Source organism: Leopardus geoffroyi, chromosome A2 (assembly GCF_018350155.1).
Source record: "Leopardus geoffroyi isolate Oge1 chromosome A2, O.geoffroyi_Oge1_pat1.0, whole genome shotgun sequence".
In the NCBI taxonomy this organism is placed as follows: domain Eukaryota; kingdom Metazoa; phylum Chordata; class Mammalia; order Carnivora; family Felidae; genus Leopardus; species Leopardus geoffroyi.
In genome coordinates, this window is record NC_059331.1 from 166,376,478 (window position 1) to 166,393,501 (window position 17,024).

At 54.1% G+C, this 17,024-nt stretch overlaps 1 protein-coding gene across 5 annotated transcripts in view; it reads left to right on the forward strand.

Annotated features, from left to right (window-relative positions):
* Nucleotides 1-17,024, forward strand: part of DPP6 (dipeptidyl peptidase like 6) — a 950,988-nt gene that overhangs the window by 844,409 nt on the left and 89,555 nt on the right. For all 5 annotated transcript variants that reach the window (XM_045496272.1, XM_045496270.1, XM_045496267.1 and 2 more), the window contains exons 9-10: nt 7,887-8,041; nt 10,644-10,741. In XM_045496272.1, the coding sequence (XP_045352228.1) occupies nt 7,887-8,041; nt 10,644-10,741 (253 nt within the window). The remainder of the gene's footprint in view (nt 1-7,886; nt 8,042-10,643; nt 10,742-17,024) is intronic.

Sequence of the window (17,024 nt, forward strand, 5' to 3'; positions counted from 1 at the left end):
GTTCACCCCACTGAGTGAATGAGTGGGTGGACGGCTGAATACATGAATCCATGAACAAATGAATGACAAGTGAGATCCTCTGGGAGACGGTCACCTGCCTGGGTGTGGTTCAAGTAAATGGAGGGCTTTAGGCCTAGGTTCTGGAAGCTCCCTCAAGTTCCCATGGTCAAAACGAGGGGCAAAGAGTGGGAGGCAATGCAAAGGAAGAGGGTCACGTAGGAACAGGAGCCGACCGCGCTGGCCCGGTTTTCCTCTTCCTGGCCCTCGTTCTGTCCAAAACTTCTCTTAACTAAAGTTGATCTCATTGATCCAAATAAACCGCCTGAAACAGTGACTTGTATAAGTTGGGCGGGGCTTGGCAGGTGTACCCCTTCTGTCTACTCTCACCAGCTGGGGCAACCGGGAGGCTGGTCCCCTCGTGTGTCCCATGGTTGATGCTGGCTGCCGGCTGAGACCAGAACACGGCACGTGGGTCTCCACTCGGCCTCGGCTTCCCTACAACAGGGCCGGCGGTGGTGTTAATGGGGAGCTTCTCAAGCAAGAGAGGGCCAGGGAGAAGCCACGCTGCCTTAGTAGTTAGTTACCCAGCATCATTTTTATCACATTCTGGTGGTTGAGGCTGCTGCACAGGGCTGCTCAGGTTCCAGGGAGAGACACACAGACCTCGCCTCTTGATGGGGGAGCGCAGAGTTCTGGAAAAGCATGTGGGACCAGAAATATTACCTGGGCCGGTTCTGGAAAATACAGTCTGCCGTACTCAGCAAGGTGTCAAGCTCATACTAAAGTATGAATGACTTCCCAGGAATAAAAGAACGTCAGTAACCCAAAATAATGTCGGAAGGGTTTTATGAGTTCAGTTTGGGAAGATACTTCTGACGTTGTCTCCTTCAGTCAGGTGACCCCCTAAGACCTTCCCCAAATCTGTCCACCCAGGTAGTTAGATTCGTGCACCACACGTGGATGGAGGCCCGTGGAATGACTCTCACTAGAGCCTCAGGAAAACAGCAAAATAGTGACGGGCTGAGCTCAGGGGACCTGAGGGTTAAGGACCCACAGACACAGAAGGGCTCCTGTGAGCCCGTTGCTCTAAGCGATGGTCCAGCCATCTCTGCAGCGAGTATAAATTCGGGAACATCGTGTTTTCTGCTTTTGGAGGCGGTCTGTAATTTTACCTCCTGTCTCTAAGCCAACACGCCTGCCCCCTGAACACTGAGGTCCTGACAGAGCAGCCGGGCAGCCGGACATCCTCGGTGTGGCCAGCCTGCCCCAGCAGGCAGCCGAAGCTTCAAAAAGGGAAATAACCAAAGTGCGGACACGGCAGATGGTGGGTCTGGGAGCGAAAGAGGGAGAACTCTTAGCCTTTGCCAGCCCAGCACCTCAGCTGTCAGCTCTGGCCGTTCGCAGATGGCCCTGCTGCGGCGGGGAAGGCGGAGACCAGCAGAGCGCCCCATGCCCCCCGCACCCCGCGCTGTCCACAGGTCAGAGAGCCGGCTGTGGGGGCAGGTGCAGATTCAAGCATTCCGTCCGCGGGCTCCGATGAGTGTGGACCCTGGCCTCCCTCACCTCGCCCCCCCAGGAAAAGGAGACAGCTCTGTCTTCAGGAGCCCATTCTGCAGGAGGCTCTCCAACCCCTGCCCTGCGTGTCTACACATCCCTCGTCTACCCTGGATCTGTTTTTTTTCAACATTTGTTTATTTTTGGGACAGAGAGAGACAGAGCATGAACGGGGGAGGGGCAGAGAGAGAGGGAGACACAGAATCGGAAACAGGCTCCAGGCTCTGAGCCATCAGCCCAGAGCCCTACGCGGGGCTCGAACTCCCGGACCGCGAGATCGTGACCTGGCTGAAGTCGGACGCTTAACCGACTGCGCCACCCAGGCGCCCCTACCCTGGATCTGTTTTTAACCAGTCCTGGGTCCCAGGTTGGCCTGTCTGCCTGGGGAGCCCCCGATGCAGTGGTCAGGGAGGCACCTTGCACGCTTCAGTCCCACACAGCCCTCCACCCTACACCCTTCCAGGTCCTTGTCTGATGTTGGCCTCTGGCTCAGCGGCCTCCCCGCGGGGACTGCAGATCAGGCCTCAGCTCTGGGCTGGAAGTGTCTCTCCCTCGTAGAAGAGCCGGCAGCATGCAGATGTGGGGGTGTCCTTTCCTGGGCATGGGGCCTCTGCAGACGCTGACCGGGGCACTCCGGCCTCCATGGCTCTGACTCGGGATTTGCCACAGGAGCTCAGCCTCGCGATGAGGCCCTCGCGAACTCTCTAACCTCCCACAGACCTGCAGGACCCACACTAGGCTGTTTGTCACCTGCGCAGTCCGCACCGGCCCACAGGACGGGGTGGGGAGGGGCAGGGAGGCCTTGGTGCTCACGCTCTTTCTGGAAGGAAGGACCTGGGCACTACTCAGAGCTTCTCTGAGAGCCCGCAGGCAGGAATCCGCTCTGGGGCCAGCACTAACCTCAGAGAGCCCGGGGGTGTCTTTATTCCGGAAGGCCCTGAACCTGGCTATCCGTCGTTGGTTCTTGTCCTGAAGGAAGAGCGGACTGTGGATGTTGGGGAGCAGTTAGTGCTCCCCACAAGAGCCTTCCCCACTTTGATCCAATGACGAAGAGACCTCCTGTGTTTCTAGCCCCTGCGGGTCTCCCGTTCTGGCACCGATCGCTAACCCTGGGACTGCTGGCCGTTTGTCCACTGTAATCTACGCTTGTGTATTTCCTCTCCAGCACACACAGTGGAGGGCCTTGGTAGGAGCTGAACACTCAGCCTTTGTTCAACAACGTTCTCTTCTCTCAACCTCCAAGTCCTCAGCCCGGGACGGGGTTCCTGCGGGGTGGTTACGGGCATCCGGGGAGCAGAGATGACAGGGGCCACGCTGAATGCTGTCGTTGAAAGGTCTCTGTCACACACTCCCTGAGTTGAGTACTAGGCACGGGAGGGGCCGTTGGGTTTCTCTGCCGGCTTGGGAGCGGGGGCCTCGGTCACCTGGACCAAGGGAGGGATCCAGGGCCCCGAGGGGAGCTGCCTGAGAAGTGAACGAGCAGAAACACGCAGCTGTGAGCACCGAGCCTGGCTTGCGGTCGTGTTTCATAAATGGGGGTCCCGGCAGTGATGGCCACTGTTGCTGAGTAACTGTCCCTGAGATCGTGCAGGGAGAGCCTGGTGGCAAACGTGCCGTGTCCGGAGAGGGGGCCAGGCCGCGGCTTCACGCTGCAGGCGACGGAGTCCGACGAGCCATTTACCTACACGTGAGGCTCGAGCAGGACGGAGCGAGTTGCTGTGTGCACAGTACTTGCAACAGTGCCTGCGGCATACCAAGCACGCTGTGGGGGTTAGTTAAACGCGAGAGTGTGTTCTTACGTCCGGCCGGGGTTCAGGAAGGGCCCAGTCACAAGTGCTCAGCGTGTTGGGCAGAGGCAGAGACAAGCCAAGCCCATCAGCCCATTGGAGGCTGGAAGCGTCAGCGGCAGGGGGGCGCAGGGCTCGGCCCAGCACACTCAGTGTCACATCTGTGTGCTCGCATGTGTGCGCTGGGGGTGCAGGGGCGCTGGGTCCAGCCCACCTGCTGCGAGGGCGGAGGCCAGCCATATGTGCCACCATGCTGGGCAGGTCTGACTTGGAAATCCCGCCCCCTGGGTTTCAGGGAAGAATTTGGCGGCCTCTGGGCCCCTGACTCAGGAGTGTATTTCCTACCAGTGTGGAGCTGGCTCCCTGCAACCAGTGTAGACACATCCGGTCTACACGGTGTAGACATGACCCTGCACAAGTCGCCTGAGGCCGCCACAACCTGGATGGCTTTCAACGACAGAAATGTACTGTTCAGGTTCCATAGGCTGGAAGTGTGAGGTCGAGGGGTCACAGGGCTGTTCTCCCTCCGAGACTCTGGTTAGTACCTTTCTTATCCCTCCCAGCTCCTGGTGGCTGGCAACCCCTTGGTGTCCCGTGTCTTCTGGACACATCCCTCCATCCTCTGCCTTTGCCTTCCCACAACATCGTCCCCATCCGTCTCTGCGTCTCCTTTCCTCTCCTCATAAGGAGACCAGTCCTGTCGGGTGGGGGCCCACCCTGCTCCAGAATGACCTCACCTTAATTCCATCTGCAATGACCTTGCTTCCAAATAAGGTCACACTCCTGGGCACCAGGGATTAGGACACAGCATATCACTTTGTATCATATGTGAGGGGGACACAAGTGAGCCCACCGGACACCTTTAAGAGGAACCTGTGATTCTTCTGTTCAGGAGGGTAACTCCCCATGAACAATTTGGAAACATACGTCGCGTATACTGATAAAGTCGATGCCTACAGTTCCAAAATGCAATGCTTATTGGATCCGATATAGCATATTTCTCAAATTGGTCATCCTTTCTCTTTTTAATGTTTATTTGTTTATTTTGAGAGAGAGAGAGAGAGAGCATGTGCACAGGGAAGGAGCAGAGAGAGAGGGAGAGAGAATCCCACGCAAGCTTCTCATCATCGGTGCAGAACCCGATGCAGGGCTCGAAGTCACAAACCACGAGAGACGAAACCTGAGCCAAAACCAAGAGTTGGACGCTTAACCAACTGAGCCACCCAGGCGCCCCTCACATTGGTCATTCTTAACCAGAGTAGACACCAAAGCCACCCCTTGAGATTTGGGGGAGAAGATGCCTGTGCCCTGCAGATTGTCCTGCGTGGAGTACTGAAGGGCACACACATTCCCACATGCTCTCTGGGGAACCGCCCCCAGTGACGCCAGTCTGCCACCACGGAAGGGTGTGGGCGTCCCTTCTCTTCTGCATCTGCCACACGCTCGGGGGCGCGTGAAGATTCCTCCTCTTTGCTGGATCGGCCCTTATCGCCTTGAGCCCAGAGAGAGTTTCCCCTCCAGATAAGCCCTCAACAGTGCTTGTCACGAGCAAATAACATTCAGATAGTCGAGTCGACTTCTTGAAGATATGGTGAGAAGAAAGGAGGAGCATCGATTCAGATCCCACCATGAACTAAGCACATGGATGGAGCTTTCTGCCACTTATGACTAGTTGATGGCCCCCAATGTGTTCTTCTCGTATGACTCTGCAGTGGTCCCTGGGCAGGACGGGCAAAGTGAAGGCAAGCTAAGCATCCGGTTTCCCAAGTTACCTGTAGTTACTTGCTCAGAAAGGCGGGCTTCTTGTCTTGTTCCAAGGCGAGGGCTCATGCAGTTAATTTAGTTGACGAAATAGGGGTTTGTTTTTGTTTTTGTTTTTTTCCCTCTGCAGAACTCTGTTCCTAAGCTACATTTACTTCATGGCATTTAAGCCAACTGCCTCATTAAGCTGGAGATCCTGAAGAAAGCGTTTGCAGAATAAGGACGTTCCTAATTAACACAAAAAATGCCAAGGCTTTATCTGCCTGGTCCTTCTCCCCTTAGTTTCTTATACTTAATGATCTCTTTATTGAGCAACTAACACAGAGAGAAATAAAAGAGCAGAGGAGCCCTGTGTTAAAGGGCATCTGGAGAAAGTAAGCTGCAGTTCCCCTGGTTTTGTATGCCTTCCCCCCACCCCCCAACCCTGCGCAGGGCAGGGTTTCTTCCCATTTGCCGTCATCTCGCCGTGGAAGAGAACTGAACAGAATAACATTCGCCAGAATTTGTCATCCCGGAACTATATGGTCGCTGACTTCCCTTTCCACCCGGCACAAGCGAGAGTCTGAAGTGACCCTTTTTTTGCATCCCCGTTTCCCGGTGCTTTGAGCTTAGCAGAAACGCGCTGGCATTTGCCGACGGAATTGATGGAAACTGATTACTCTCTGCCCGAAGTCAGGCTCGGCCTTCAACCCCATTCATTCTCTCTCCTGAGGGCGAGTCTGGAAGCAGCTTGCACACAAAGACGGCTGGACGTGGGAAGCTAGTTGTCTCTCGCTCCCCCGGCCACCCCCCACCCACACACGCAGACCCACCGGACACATGGCGGGGCCACTTGGCACAAGGTCATCCCTCTCGTTCTAGGGGATTGCTCTGGGTCCAAAGAGCAGAAGCAGATGATTCGTCTTCACGGGGGTTGTGGTGGCTTGTTTCTGTCAAGCTTCTCCACTTATGAAGGCTTTGTCAGCCAGCCGTTTTCCCGTTGGGACTAGCCTGAGTTGGCCATGAATTCACGTGCTGTGGAAACCGCTGCCAGGCCCCTCGCCACTGACTTTGGGGGCGGGAGGGGGAGGGGGAGGGTCTGCTTCCTTCCCCCTGCCCCTTGAATTCCGTTCACTGGCTGTGATTCCACTCGCCTTGATTGGCTCCCCCCGTCCCAGCCCTGCAGCACAGAAGCGATTGAGCAGAATCACCCACAAATTGCATTGCAAATGGTGCCTATTTTTTTTCCAGCAGGCCATCTGCTGGAGTCTATTACTCACCCTCCACAGAGCCAACCCGAGGAGTCAGGTGGTTCTGGGTACAGCCACTTCTGAATCACCTCATTCCACACTCACCTGAAAGTCACTTTGCTGGCTGCTGAAGACGCTGGAAAATTCCAGGCTCTGGAGAGGCGGTCTTCTTCCTTTTTTTTTTTTTTTTTTCTTTTTTAAACCTCAGGAGAACTTTGGGCCTCTGTGGGCTCTGGAAAAGCTTCTGAGCCCACTCGTGGGACGTCCCCAGGTGGCAGGATGCGGGAGGGAGGGGGCGGTGCTGTTAGGGGTGATGGCCATGCCCTCAGTGGACAGAGGGACCTTGTCCAGGGGCTAGAACCAAGGACTCCGTGGCTCTTCATCTGTTGTCCACTGAGCCCCGCATTCAGACCTGGGTGCACTGGGGACAGGAGTGTTGGGTGTTTCGTGAGACTCTACCGTCTGGTGACCAGCCAAGTAGCAAGCCCGTGTTGCATTGAGGGGAGTCTCCATGAGCTTCTGGCCGCTGGAGGACAGCACCCAGAAGGCAAGGAGGAGTTGCTTCCAAGGAGAATGACACTTGCTACTGCAGGTGCCACAGACTTGGGGGCTCCTCCCCTGAGAGACCAGGCCAGTGACCTGGGGGTGGACGGACAGCTGCCTTCGGGCACCCCCGCACACCCAGATGGGGTCTCTGGTCCCCAGCACCCTGACTTGGTACACTGCGCGAGTTTTAAGCAGAATAGAATTGTTCTTTCTGGAATAGATCACAGGTCCCACAAAAATCATCCACAGGTAACAACTCCGATTAGCCAAGACACTTGGCTGCACTAACACACAATAATGGGCATTTCTGGGGGAAGCCTATGAGAATTATCATTTGCATTTCAGCCCCGTTGGAGATGGGGCCATTTTGTTTTTCTGCCACAGGAAGTGAAATCCGTCGTTCCTTTAAGGCTGAGGAATGTGCTGACCTTTGAACCTGTTCTTTCGCACGGCTGTTCATGAGGGAGTACGTGTGTGGGCATGAATCCCCAGGCATCTCCCGCAAGCTGATCTGAGATTTTCCGGGATGTAACCTACAACCCAGCTTTCTTTCTCACTCGGTTCTGCCTGGATGTGCCCTGCTTCTGCGTGGATTGATTTCCTGTAGCTTTGCTTTTGTAAAACATCTTAAAATAATAACTCACAGTGGCGCAATAATTCAATTCAGAAAGCACTCGTTGGGCTCATCGTGTTCAAATTTGTGCAAACGAGAGAGAGAGAGAGAGAGAGAGAAGCTCTCCAGACAATGAACTTCCGTTCAGTTGGACCTTGATTTATTGGGGTTCATTCTGGGGCTTGGTGGTCAGCACCAGGCTTTTCTTGAGCCCCGTGGAAGGAAGGCATATCCAGGGCACGGTGAAGACCACTCGAAGGTTGTAGAAGGTCGGTGTCCCCAAGGCGGGGTTCATGATTTGCTGGCCAGCTCACAGATGTGTCCGCGCACCATTGGTGTGCACTCCACGTGTGTGTCCATTGTGTGTCCACATTTCTCCGCTTTGTGTTCCCTTAGAGGAGATTTTGAAGACCCACATCGCCCACTGGTGGTCTCCGGACGGCACGAGGCTCGCCTACGCCACCATCAACGACTCCCGCGTGCCCGTCATGGAGCTCCCAACCTACACTGGCTCCATCTACCCCACAGTGAAGCCCTACCACTACCCCAAGGTAGGCGACAGGAAACAGTAGAGTGAATTCTTCGCCTCGTTCCCCAGTCCCCCCGACCCAGGCGACTCCAGACGTGGAGCTGTAGAATCAGACGTGTTCTGAGCAATGCAGTAGAACAGAGGCAAGATTAATTATTTCCCATTACACTGCATTAAATTCCCATCTCCGCTGAGTTGAATTTGTTGGCAGGTTTACTCTGTCTTAAATAGTTGAACTGCCGTTAATCATTTGTGTGAGTTTCATGGGACCCAAAATAAGTACCTTACCTCCCCTTGTGAGTCCATGGCAACAAAGTCACACTGCCTGCTCCTGGGGCCCTCTCTCCTCACGTCCCTGTTTTAGAGTTTGGCTTCTGGGAGGTCCGAGGGACCTCTGTCTGCCCCTGGTCCCCTGGGTCTGTACAGGGCTGTTTTGTGTTTGGTCATATCCTGGCCTGTAGTCTCTAATTGCTTCCCAAACCAAGTTGTTGGCACAGAGACTGGCAGGACAGCAAGGGTGCGGTGGAGGGGGAGGGGTACAGATGTCTGAACCTTGCTTTGTTAGCAAATCACAGCATCCTGGCACGAAGCAAGGACCTGGTGCCACATTTTCTGCAGCCCGCACCGCTGCAGAGACACTGATGTCTGTCTGACAGAGTGGGCACAGCGGCCCTGCCGCCCCGCCCCCCCCCCCCCCCCCCGGCTTCGCTGGAGCGCTCCAGGGCCACGGCCACGGCCGGGTGGACGTGAGCCGTTCACTGCCTGCACCTGCCTGGTGACGGAGCACTCACTTCCCGCCTGCGGCTGCCTCGGAAGGACCCCTGGAGCCCGCGCCCGTGAGCGCTGAGCCGTGGCTCCCAGGCCATCAGACCATCTCCCAGATCGGAGGGCTGATGCCACGCGCCTTGTGTATCGGAAGGACGAGACACGCCAGCCTGCAGGTGGCAGCAAGAGGGGCGATAGTGTGCGAGTGAGGCCAGTGAGGTGCCCGGCGTCCCGGGCCACAGAGAGGAAGCCCCTGGTGTATAGTTGGTGCAGGTGCCATATATTCGTTTCTCACAGCCCTGCCTGGAGCCTGAGAGTCCGAGATCGGGGTGCCAGGAAGGTCGGGTCCGCTGAGCGCTGTTTCTTGCTCCACCCCCTGCCTTCTGTCTGTGTCCTCCCACAGAGAGGGAGCGCTGGTGCCTCTTTCCCTCCGCATGAGGGCACCAGTCCCTTCACAGGGCCCCACCCTCCTGACCTCACCTGACCCCGATGGCCTTCCCAAGGCCTCACCCCCGAATACTGTCACACGGGGGCTTGGGGCTTTGACCTAGGAAGGAATTCTCAATTTGGGGGGTAGGGGACACAGACATTCCATCCACAGCACCTGGAAAACAATTCTCTTAATTTTTTTTGTTTTTTGAGAGAGAGAAGGAGACACAGAATCCAAGGCAGGCTCTGGGCTCCGAGCCATCGGCACAGAGCCCGACGCGGGGCCCCAATCCACGAGCCGTGAGATCATGACTGCAGTTGGACGCTTGACCCCCTGAGCCACCCAGGTGCCCCAATACTGAGCCTTGTCTTTGGGTCTTCAATTGGCGTGGCCAGTATCCAAGGAAGTCCCTGAGTGGAGGAGCACGAGCTCTGTGAAGGCACAGCATTGTCCCCACCACCGTCCCACTCCGACAGCACTTGATACCAGCCTGCCACACGGACCTGCCAGTTGACAGAATTCTCCCTTTTCAGCTGGGCTTGATTGGACTGGACTCTACATCTTGTGGAAGGGGCCAGGGTTTTAGTCGCAAACGGTTAACTAAATGCGGGCTCTTTTGACCCCTGAACGCCCCACCCCCCACGCACACAGTAGGGCCAGTGGCTGCCTGACTCCTCTAACAGCCAGGGATCCAGTGGCTTCCCCTGTGAACCCTGTTATGGGAGTTTCCCCAACTTAGGAGTGGTGACCTGAGATCCATCTGGAGTTCACACTGAGCTCTGGAGTGGGTGAAATTGGAATTACAGAAGCCCGGATGGTTTGTACTCAGATGGAAAGGCGGCATATTCTAGCCAACAGAACTCAGGCACCCCTTGCCCCGTTGTACTGTCTCCCAAATCAGAGGCATGAGTTGGTGACCCCGCCAGACTCCCACCCTATTGTGGTGAACCCGACATGTCTTCATGCAAGGAGCAGAGAAGCAAGGGTATCCGTCAGACCTGGCGTGTCGCTGACAAATAATGCCACGTGTTCCCCTGTCCCATCCCGGCAGTGCGTTCCCCCCGAAGAAGGAGCACAGAGCAGCAGTGACGCAGAGCAGAACCCACCCAGCACCTTTTCTGCACCTTTTCCAGGGACTTCCCTTTCCCCACCGCTGGGCCTCGGCCAACATTCATCAGCCTTCCCCACCCGTGTCTTTGCCCTTGGGCACGCTGCCTCCTGGCATGGCCTCCAGGAATTTCTGCCCTGCTCCTTGTCCCATCCCTTGCCCCTCCCAGGTTGATAATCGGGAGGCACTTGGAGGAACAAGAAGGGGGTAGGGTTCCTGGAGAAGGAATGGCACCCCAGTTACCTCTGGTCCTTCGTGCAGCAACTGAGTCACTGTCCCCGCAGGAAGGTTTACTCACACCTGGTCTTCTTTGCTTCCCAGGCTGGATGTGAAAACCCCAGCATTTCCCTGCACGTCATTGGCTTAAATGGACCCACCCACGATCTGGAGATGATGCCACCCGATGATCCACGGATGAGGTTTGCTTCCTTGTTTCTACTATGTTAAAAAAATAAGGCGAACGTTCATTTACGTGGTCTCTCCAGATTTATTTTACTGCTCTCTTAAACATCCAAGAAAAAGGTACATTGTCCAAAGCTTTGCTTACTGCTTCACGGTTCACTTTTCTGGAAAGGAATACGAGTCCAACCAGTACCACTATTTCTTTCCTTGGGAGCAGACTGCTCTCCCTGGGAGGCTGGGCTCCTCGGGAAGGGGCATGTCAGGTCAGCCGCAAGAGTCCAGCAGGGACACGTTGTCTCACACAGGCAGACGCTGGAGAACATCCATTGGATGAATGGATATAGCCTTAACCAAGAAAATCCACATAATCAGACTTTCTGTAAATGGTGCCCCATTTAAGAGATAACTTTAGAACAATGGCGTACTTTGGCAGCTCGAGGAGCTGGTGGCAAACCCCGCTCTAGTAACCCACTTCTCCTGGTTGGCAAGATAACCCGTGTAGGTGTTAGAGCATATTGACAAAGGTAAACTGGCCTGTTATCATTACCGTCTGGTTTGGGTAGATTTTTTTTTTTTTAATCAAAACTGCTGAGTAGGGTCTATCTAAGTGAAGTGGTCTGAGTATCACCAAAGTTTGAACAGCCTGGGGACTGAATAGACTTCCAGAACCCCCCATATCAGCAGTAAGCTTCTCTATGGGGGATATTGATGGGAGACTGAGAAAAAGGGGAGCCCACCGTACAGACACCAGACCCACTCGCCGATAGATCTCCGTAAGTCTAGATATGGGCCCAGTGAAGCCAAGAACGATTCATTCTGAGACTCAGAGGACACCCACCGCAAATTTTCCATAACCTCTAGCCCAGGCCTTTACTATCCAGTTACAGAACTCCACATTATTAGTCGCTTCTGGCAGCTTCTGGAAGGACAGGAGCTGTGGCCCCATCCGCTCCGACTCCTCCACAGGCCCTGCCCAGGGCTGGGCGCTCTGGCATTGGGTACTGCTGGTATTCTGTGGATGGTGTGGTCCTCTCCTGCGGTGACTTCCTTAGTAAGACCCTCAGAAGCGTGAGCCTGTGGAAAATTCTACAGAGATTCTTTTAACGCTTTCTTCTCCGTGGATAATAAAATGCTGTGAGGTCCTCAGGTACACAGACCAAGCACAGAATTCTGGGCTCTATAAATGGCTCCTCGCGGCCTCTCTCCCTGCCCAGGATTGGTCTCCTCAGTCATATCAGAGGGTCGCAATGTCCCCAGAGGCTAATGAAGCTGGCCCCCGAGCCACCGGTGCCTGGAGTCCCAGAGCCCTTGGTATATGCTGGTCAGGGGGGAGGGGGGGGTGTTGAGCTGATCTGGCTCATGTGCTTCTGCTGGGGTAGAAGAAAAGCTCCGGTCATCGCTCTGCCTCCTCTCCTGAAGATCCAATATTTCATTGTTTTCCTTTCAGCCCCCATCCCTGCCAAGCCTCCCGGGGCCTGGTCCAGCAAACTCACTGAATTAATATGGAAAGTCACCTGGAAAATTTAAGCCATCTGTTTGAGTTAATTGAAAATCTCATTTGGTCAATTTGGTGATGCTGTTTCCACAGGCCTGATTACCTTCAAGGACAATGAAACATTAGCCTCAGTCGGGGCTTGAAATTCAGACACTGGCTTCAGGTTCTCTGCTCTGATTTCCTAGGCTAAATGCAATCCCGTGCCTCACGTGCAACAGAAATCTGTAATATGCAAACGTCACGCTGTCTCATTCTCTCTCTCTGTCACACGGCCTTGAGATTTTTTCCAAAGAGAGCACAGGTATATCAGAAATCGTAGAATAAATTGTGAGCGAATGTTTATCGGGCATTTAGTTCACCAGCCGTTAGCGTGAGCGCCGCAAGCATCGTGGGGAACGAGACATGGAGCAGATGATGTAGGGCCCGGGGTGTAGATTGAACAAATCGTCACAAGCGAGTGGATAACTGCAGGCGTGCGAAGGGCCACCAAGCACGTGGGGTGTGGAGGAGGGGCCGAGCTACTGTGGGGGTGGCCGTGTCTCTCCCAACCTCAGCGCTACGACACATGGGGCCTGGTGACTCTTTGCTGTGGGGGGCACTGCGGGGTGTTTAGCGGGGCCCCAGCCCCACCCATCAGACGCCAGTAGCAAGCACCCCACCCTCAGTTGCGACAGTCCCCCGTCTTTGCCAAATGTCCCCACATGGAGAACCACTGGTTCAGAGTGAAGGATCTCGAGCCAACGCCTGCGTTCAGATCCGAGTCCTGGGACCCTGGGGAAGGTACGCAGACACGCTGCCTCAGTTTCCCCATCTGTAGAACGGAGATAAACATTACTGATAGAAGTGGTTGTAAAAACCAAAGGAAACAGTGCAGGTGGCACAGGGCTGGCTGTACGGTCACCCCGTCTTGTGGCGTGGTCCGTACTTCCTGTGGACTTGCTGGCAACCTTCCCCTTGAGAACTCAGCCTGACCTGTCCCCACAACCCCAGTTCTGCATGAACTGGTCAGGTTGCAGTTCTCCGGGCAAAGTAAAGGAATGTGTGTCGAAGATTTTATTTAACTCCTTAGCTAAGAAGGGAGCCAGTGAGGTGTTAGGACCAGTCTTGCTGGCATCGACAAAGCTAGGTCTGTGTGATCGGTGTAACAGAGAAGTGTGGGGGCAGGTTTGCTGGGTAACGGGTCTGGCAGGGCCCTGAACTGTGACCTTGGGGGATAGCTGGTCCACCTGCAAAAACCCAGGAGGGAAGTCTGCCCGGGCAGACTCCCCGGTTGCCTCAGAGGCCAAGCCAGGGGTTATGCTGGAAGAATACTGCTAGATCCTGTTCCCTCTTTCCAGGTTTCAAATACATTTTCTGAGAATCTCTAAATGACGTCACCAACTGGACACAGAACGGATGCCCCGATCTCCTTCCAAAATCCTACTGCCCGCGACGTCTGGCCCCCTTGGGTCCCCGTGTGCTCAGGCCTCTGACTTTCCTGGGGGATCTTCCCCTGGAGGGCCCGGCGTCAGAGGGCGTCCCCTCCCTCCCATCTCCTGGTGACCCCAGCTGAGGCTCTCCGGGACCACAGGCTTCCAGGCCCTCCCCGCCCCTCCTGCCCAACCCAGAAAGCCGTGAGCTATGTCAGACCGCCTGTTCCCTCTGCTGGCCTGCTGGTGGCTGGCTGTGCTTACATTCTTTTGTTCCCTTAAAATCATTAGCTGCTGAGGTCTGTTCTTCCGCACTGTTGACATATTCCAGGCCCTTCTGCTAGAAACATGCTCTGGGCGAGTAGCGGCAGGCAGGCACAGCTCACCAGACGGCCAGGGGCCAAAAACAGCTTCTACGTCAAGAAAGCCACCTGTCGTCTTTCTTCTTCCGAGGACCCAACCCTACCTGCCCACGCTAGAGCCACTGCACAGCTTCATCCCGCCTCTCGGCACCCCTCCTCAGATATGCTGGGCTCGCCCCCTTCTTGGGGCGCTTGCACCTGTGCTCCGTCTGCCTGGAAAGTTCCCCCGCATGGCTGAGGGGAGCACCCATGCACTGTCAGTCGCGATCAAAGTGTTCCTTCCTAGCAGTGTGGAGGTTCCTCAGAAAATTAAAAATAGACCTACCCTATGACCCAGCAATAGCACTGCTAGGAATTTACCCAGGGGATACAGGAGTACTGATGCATAGGGGCACCTGTACCCCAATGTTTATAGCAGCACTCTCAACAATACCCAAATTGTGGAAAGAGCCTAAATGTCCATCAACTGATGAATGGATAAAGAAATTGTGGTTTATATACACAACGGAATACTACATGGCAATGAGAAAGAATGAAATATGGCCTTTTGTAGCAACGTGGATGGAACTGGAGAGTGTGATGCTAAGTGAAATAAGCCGTACAGAGAAAGACAGATACCATATGGTTTCACTCTTATGTGGATCCTGAGAAACTTAACAGAAACCCATGGGGGAGGGGAAGGAAAAAAAAAAAAAGAGGTTAGAGTGGGAGAGAGCCAAAGCATAAGAGACTGTTAAAAACTGAGAACAAACTGAGGGTTGATGGGGGGTGGGAGGGAGGAGAGGGTGGGTGATGGGTATTGAGGAGGGCACCTTTTGGGATGAGCACTGGGTGTTGTATGGAAACCAATTTGACAATAAATTTCATATATTGAAAAAAAAAAAAGATTAACCAGGTATTTTGACATTGATATTTAAGTCACATCTCCTCTTTTTATTATGTTAATACTAGTTTATATTTATTAAAAAGTTCTGTTTAACAGAAAAAAAAAAAGTGTTCCTTCCTGAGCACTTCCCTAACAGCCGAGCCTGAGTCACAGCCCCACTCCCTCCTCCCCCGGCCTTACTTTCCTTCCTAGGGTCATCCCAGCAGGATATTCTGTGTGCTGTGTTCACCAAGTCCTTTCCCTGCCCAACAGCTGGAAGGAAGGTCCGCGAGCAGGGACTTGGGTCTGTTTTGTGCAACGCCCGCCCTCCCCTCCAGAGCAGTGCCTGCAACACAGGACAAGCTCAGGAAACCTTTGTTGAATGGGCCAGCGAGCTGAACAGGTAGCCAGGAAAATCCTACATTGATAGGATCCTCAACGACTGAGAGTTCTTTGGTTTTCTGGAACCTTTCTAAGAACCAAACCTTTAGAAATGTGTAGGCATTGGTGACATCGTGCCATTTCCACTATAGGATGCTGTTGGGGAGGCAGAACTTCAGCCGGGACTCCTTAACAAAAAGAAGGATTAACAAAAGGAAATCAGTTCATTAATGCGCATGGAGCCCGTCTTCAAAAAGCTCACCGAAAAGTGACTCAAAGCAGCAATTCAGAACTGCCACCCCTGTAGCATCTTCAACCAGGAACAGTAAATTTGCAGGGAATTAGCTGGACGAAGGGGAGCAGTTTTAGGTATTCGAGGACAGCAGATCATGGGAGGCAACCCCCAGAGGAAGGTCTATTTGCAGATTCCGCTGGTGCATCTCTGCGCTAAGAGTCTGTCTCCAGCCCAAGGAGAACGTGTCTCCTGCCTTTTTTCTGGGCTCACTCTTCTTCATTGCCTTCAGCTCAAAATAATTCGTATGTCAAAAAGGCATATCTTGAGGCAACATGTTCTGGCTTTCTTCAACTAGTCTAGGAAAGGTAAAAGTAAGAAACCTACCATGTGGAGGGTTTTAGGGAGGAGCGAAGGAGACCCACATCCTGCAAGGACCTAGGTGGGGAGAGACAACAAAGAAATGTATCCTATTACAAAAATTAAGTGCCACAGAGTAGACATTCTTTTTTTTTTTTTAAGTTTATTTATTTTGAGAGAGAGAGTGCAAGCGGAAGGAGGGGCAGAGAGAGAGGCAGAGAGAGAGAATCCCAAGCAGGCTCTGAGCGGTCAGTGCAGAGCCCAGTGTGGGCCTTGAACCCACGAACCATGAGATCATGACCTGAGCCGAAATCAAGATTCGGTTGCTCAATCGACTGAGCCACCCAGGCGCCCTGACATTGATTCTTTTAAGAGTTTTGCCAAAGGATGGAGAAATCCTCTCCAGGGAGGAGGGTCGGCAGGTGGAGGGGTCGGAGGTTTGGGCAGGATTTGGGACATTCCAGGATCCAGTCTTCAAGAGAAGTAAGGGAGCACAGGGGTCCCAGCATAGAGTGGGGAGCCCTGAAGCATCATCAGTCATGTGTTGCGGTTTGAACTGTAAAGCTGTGACCTCAGGGTTATTTATATTCTTTGCTCCTTCCAAACCGGACTTCTGGATTTGCTGGTGGGTTTTCACTCTTGCTTTTCCTTCTGCCCGTCTCCCCGGGAACAAGGATGTGGGCTTACAGCATGTACAGGACAGTGGCTGGGTCCAGGATGGCCCTAAAGGCTTTTGCAAGCTGTACACGTCTGAAGTAGCTCTAGTGCCCCCGTTCCCCAGATGTGAAGACTGAGAAATGCAGAGTTTAAGGAAGGTGTCTGAATCCACACAGAGTGTGGAAGGGGGTGCTGGGCCTCAAGCCAGGCGGGCTGGACAGCCTCACCTCCCTGAACAGCCTCCAGAGAGGTATGGAACATTCTAGAAGGTCCACTGGTCACTTTCAGCAGGCTGGTCAAGGAGCCACCAGGAGGAAGAAACAAGACACTTCATCTGTCAGCTGTCTGTCGTTTACACCACCCATTTCCAGATTCCTCCTGTTGTTTGCCTGCTAACCAGCCTGACCTCCCCTCCAACAGTTCTCAGATACAGGGAAGATTGAGTCTGGGCTTCCGGATCTTTCCAGTCGGCCAACACTTACTGACCCTGGTTTTGTGCCGCATGCTGTGTTAGGCACCCGGATGGCCTCTCCCATCGT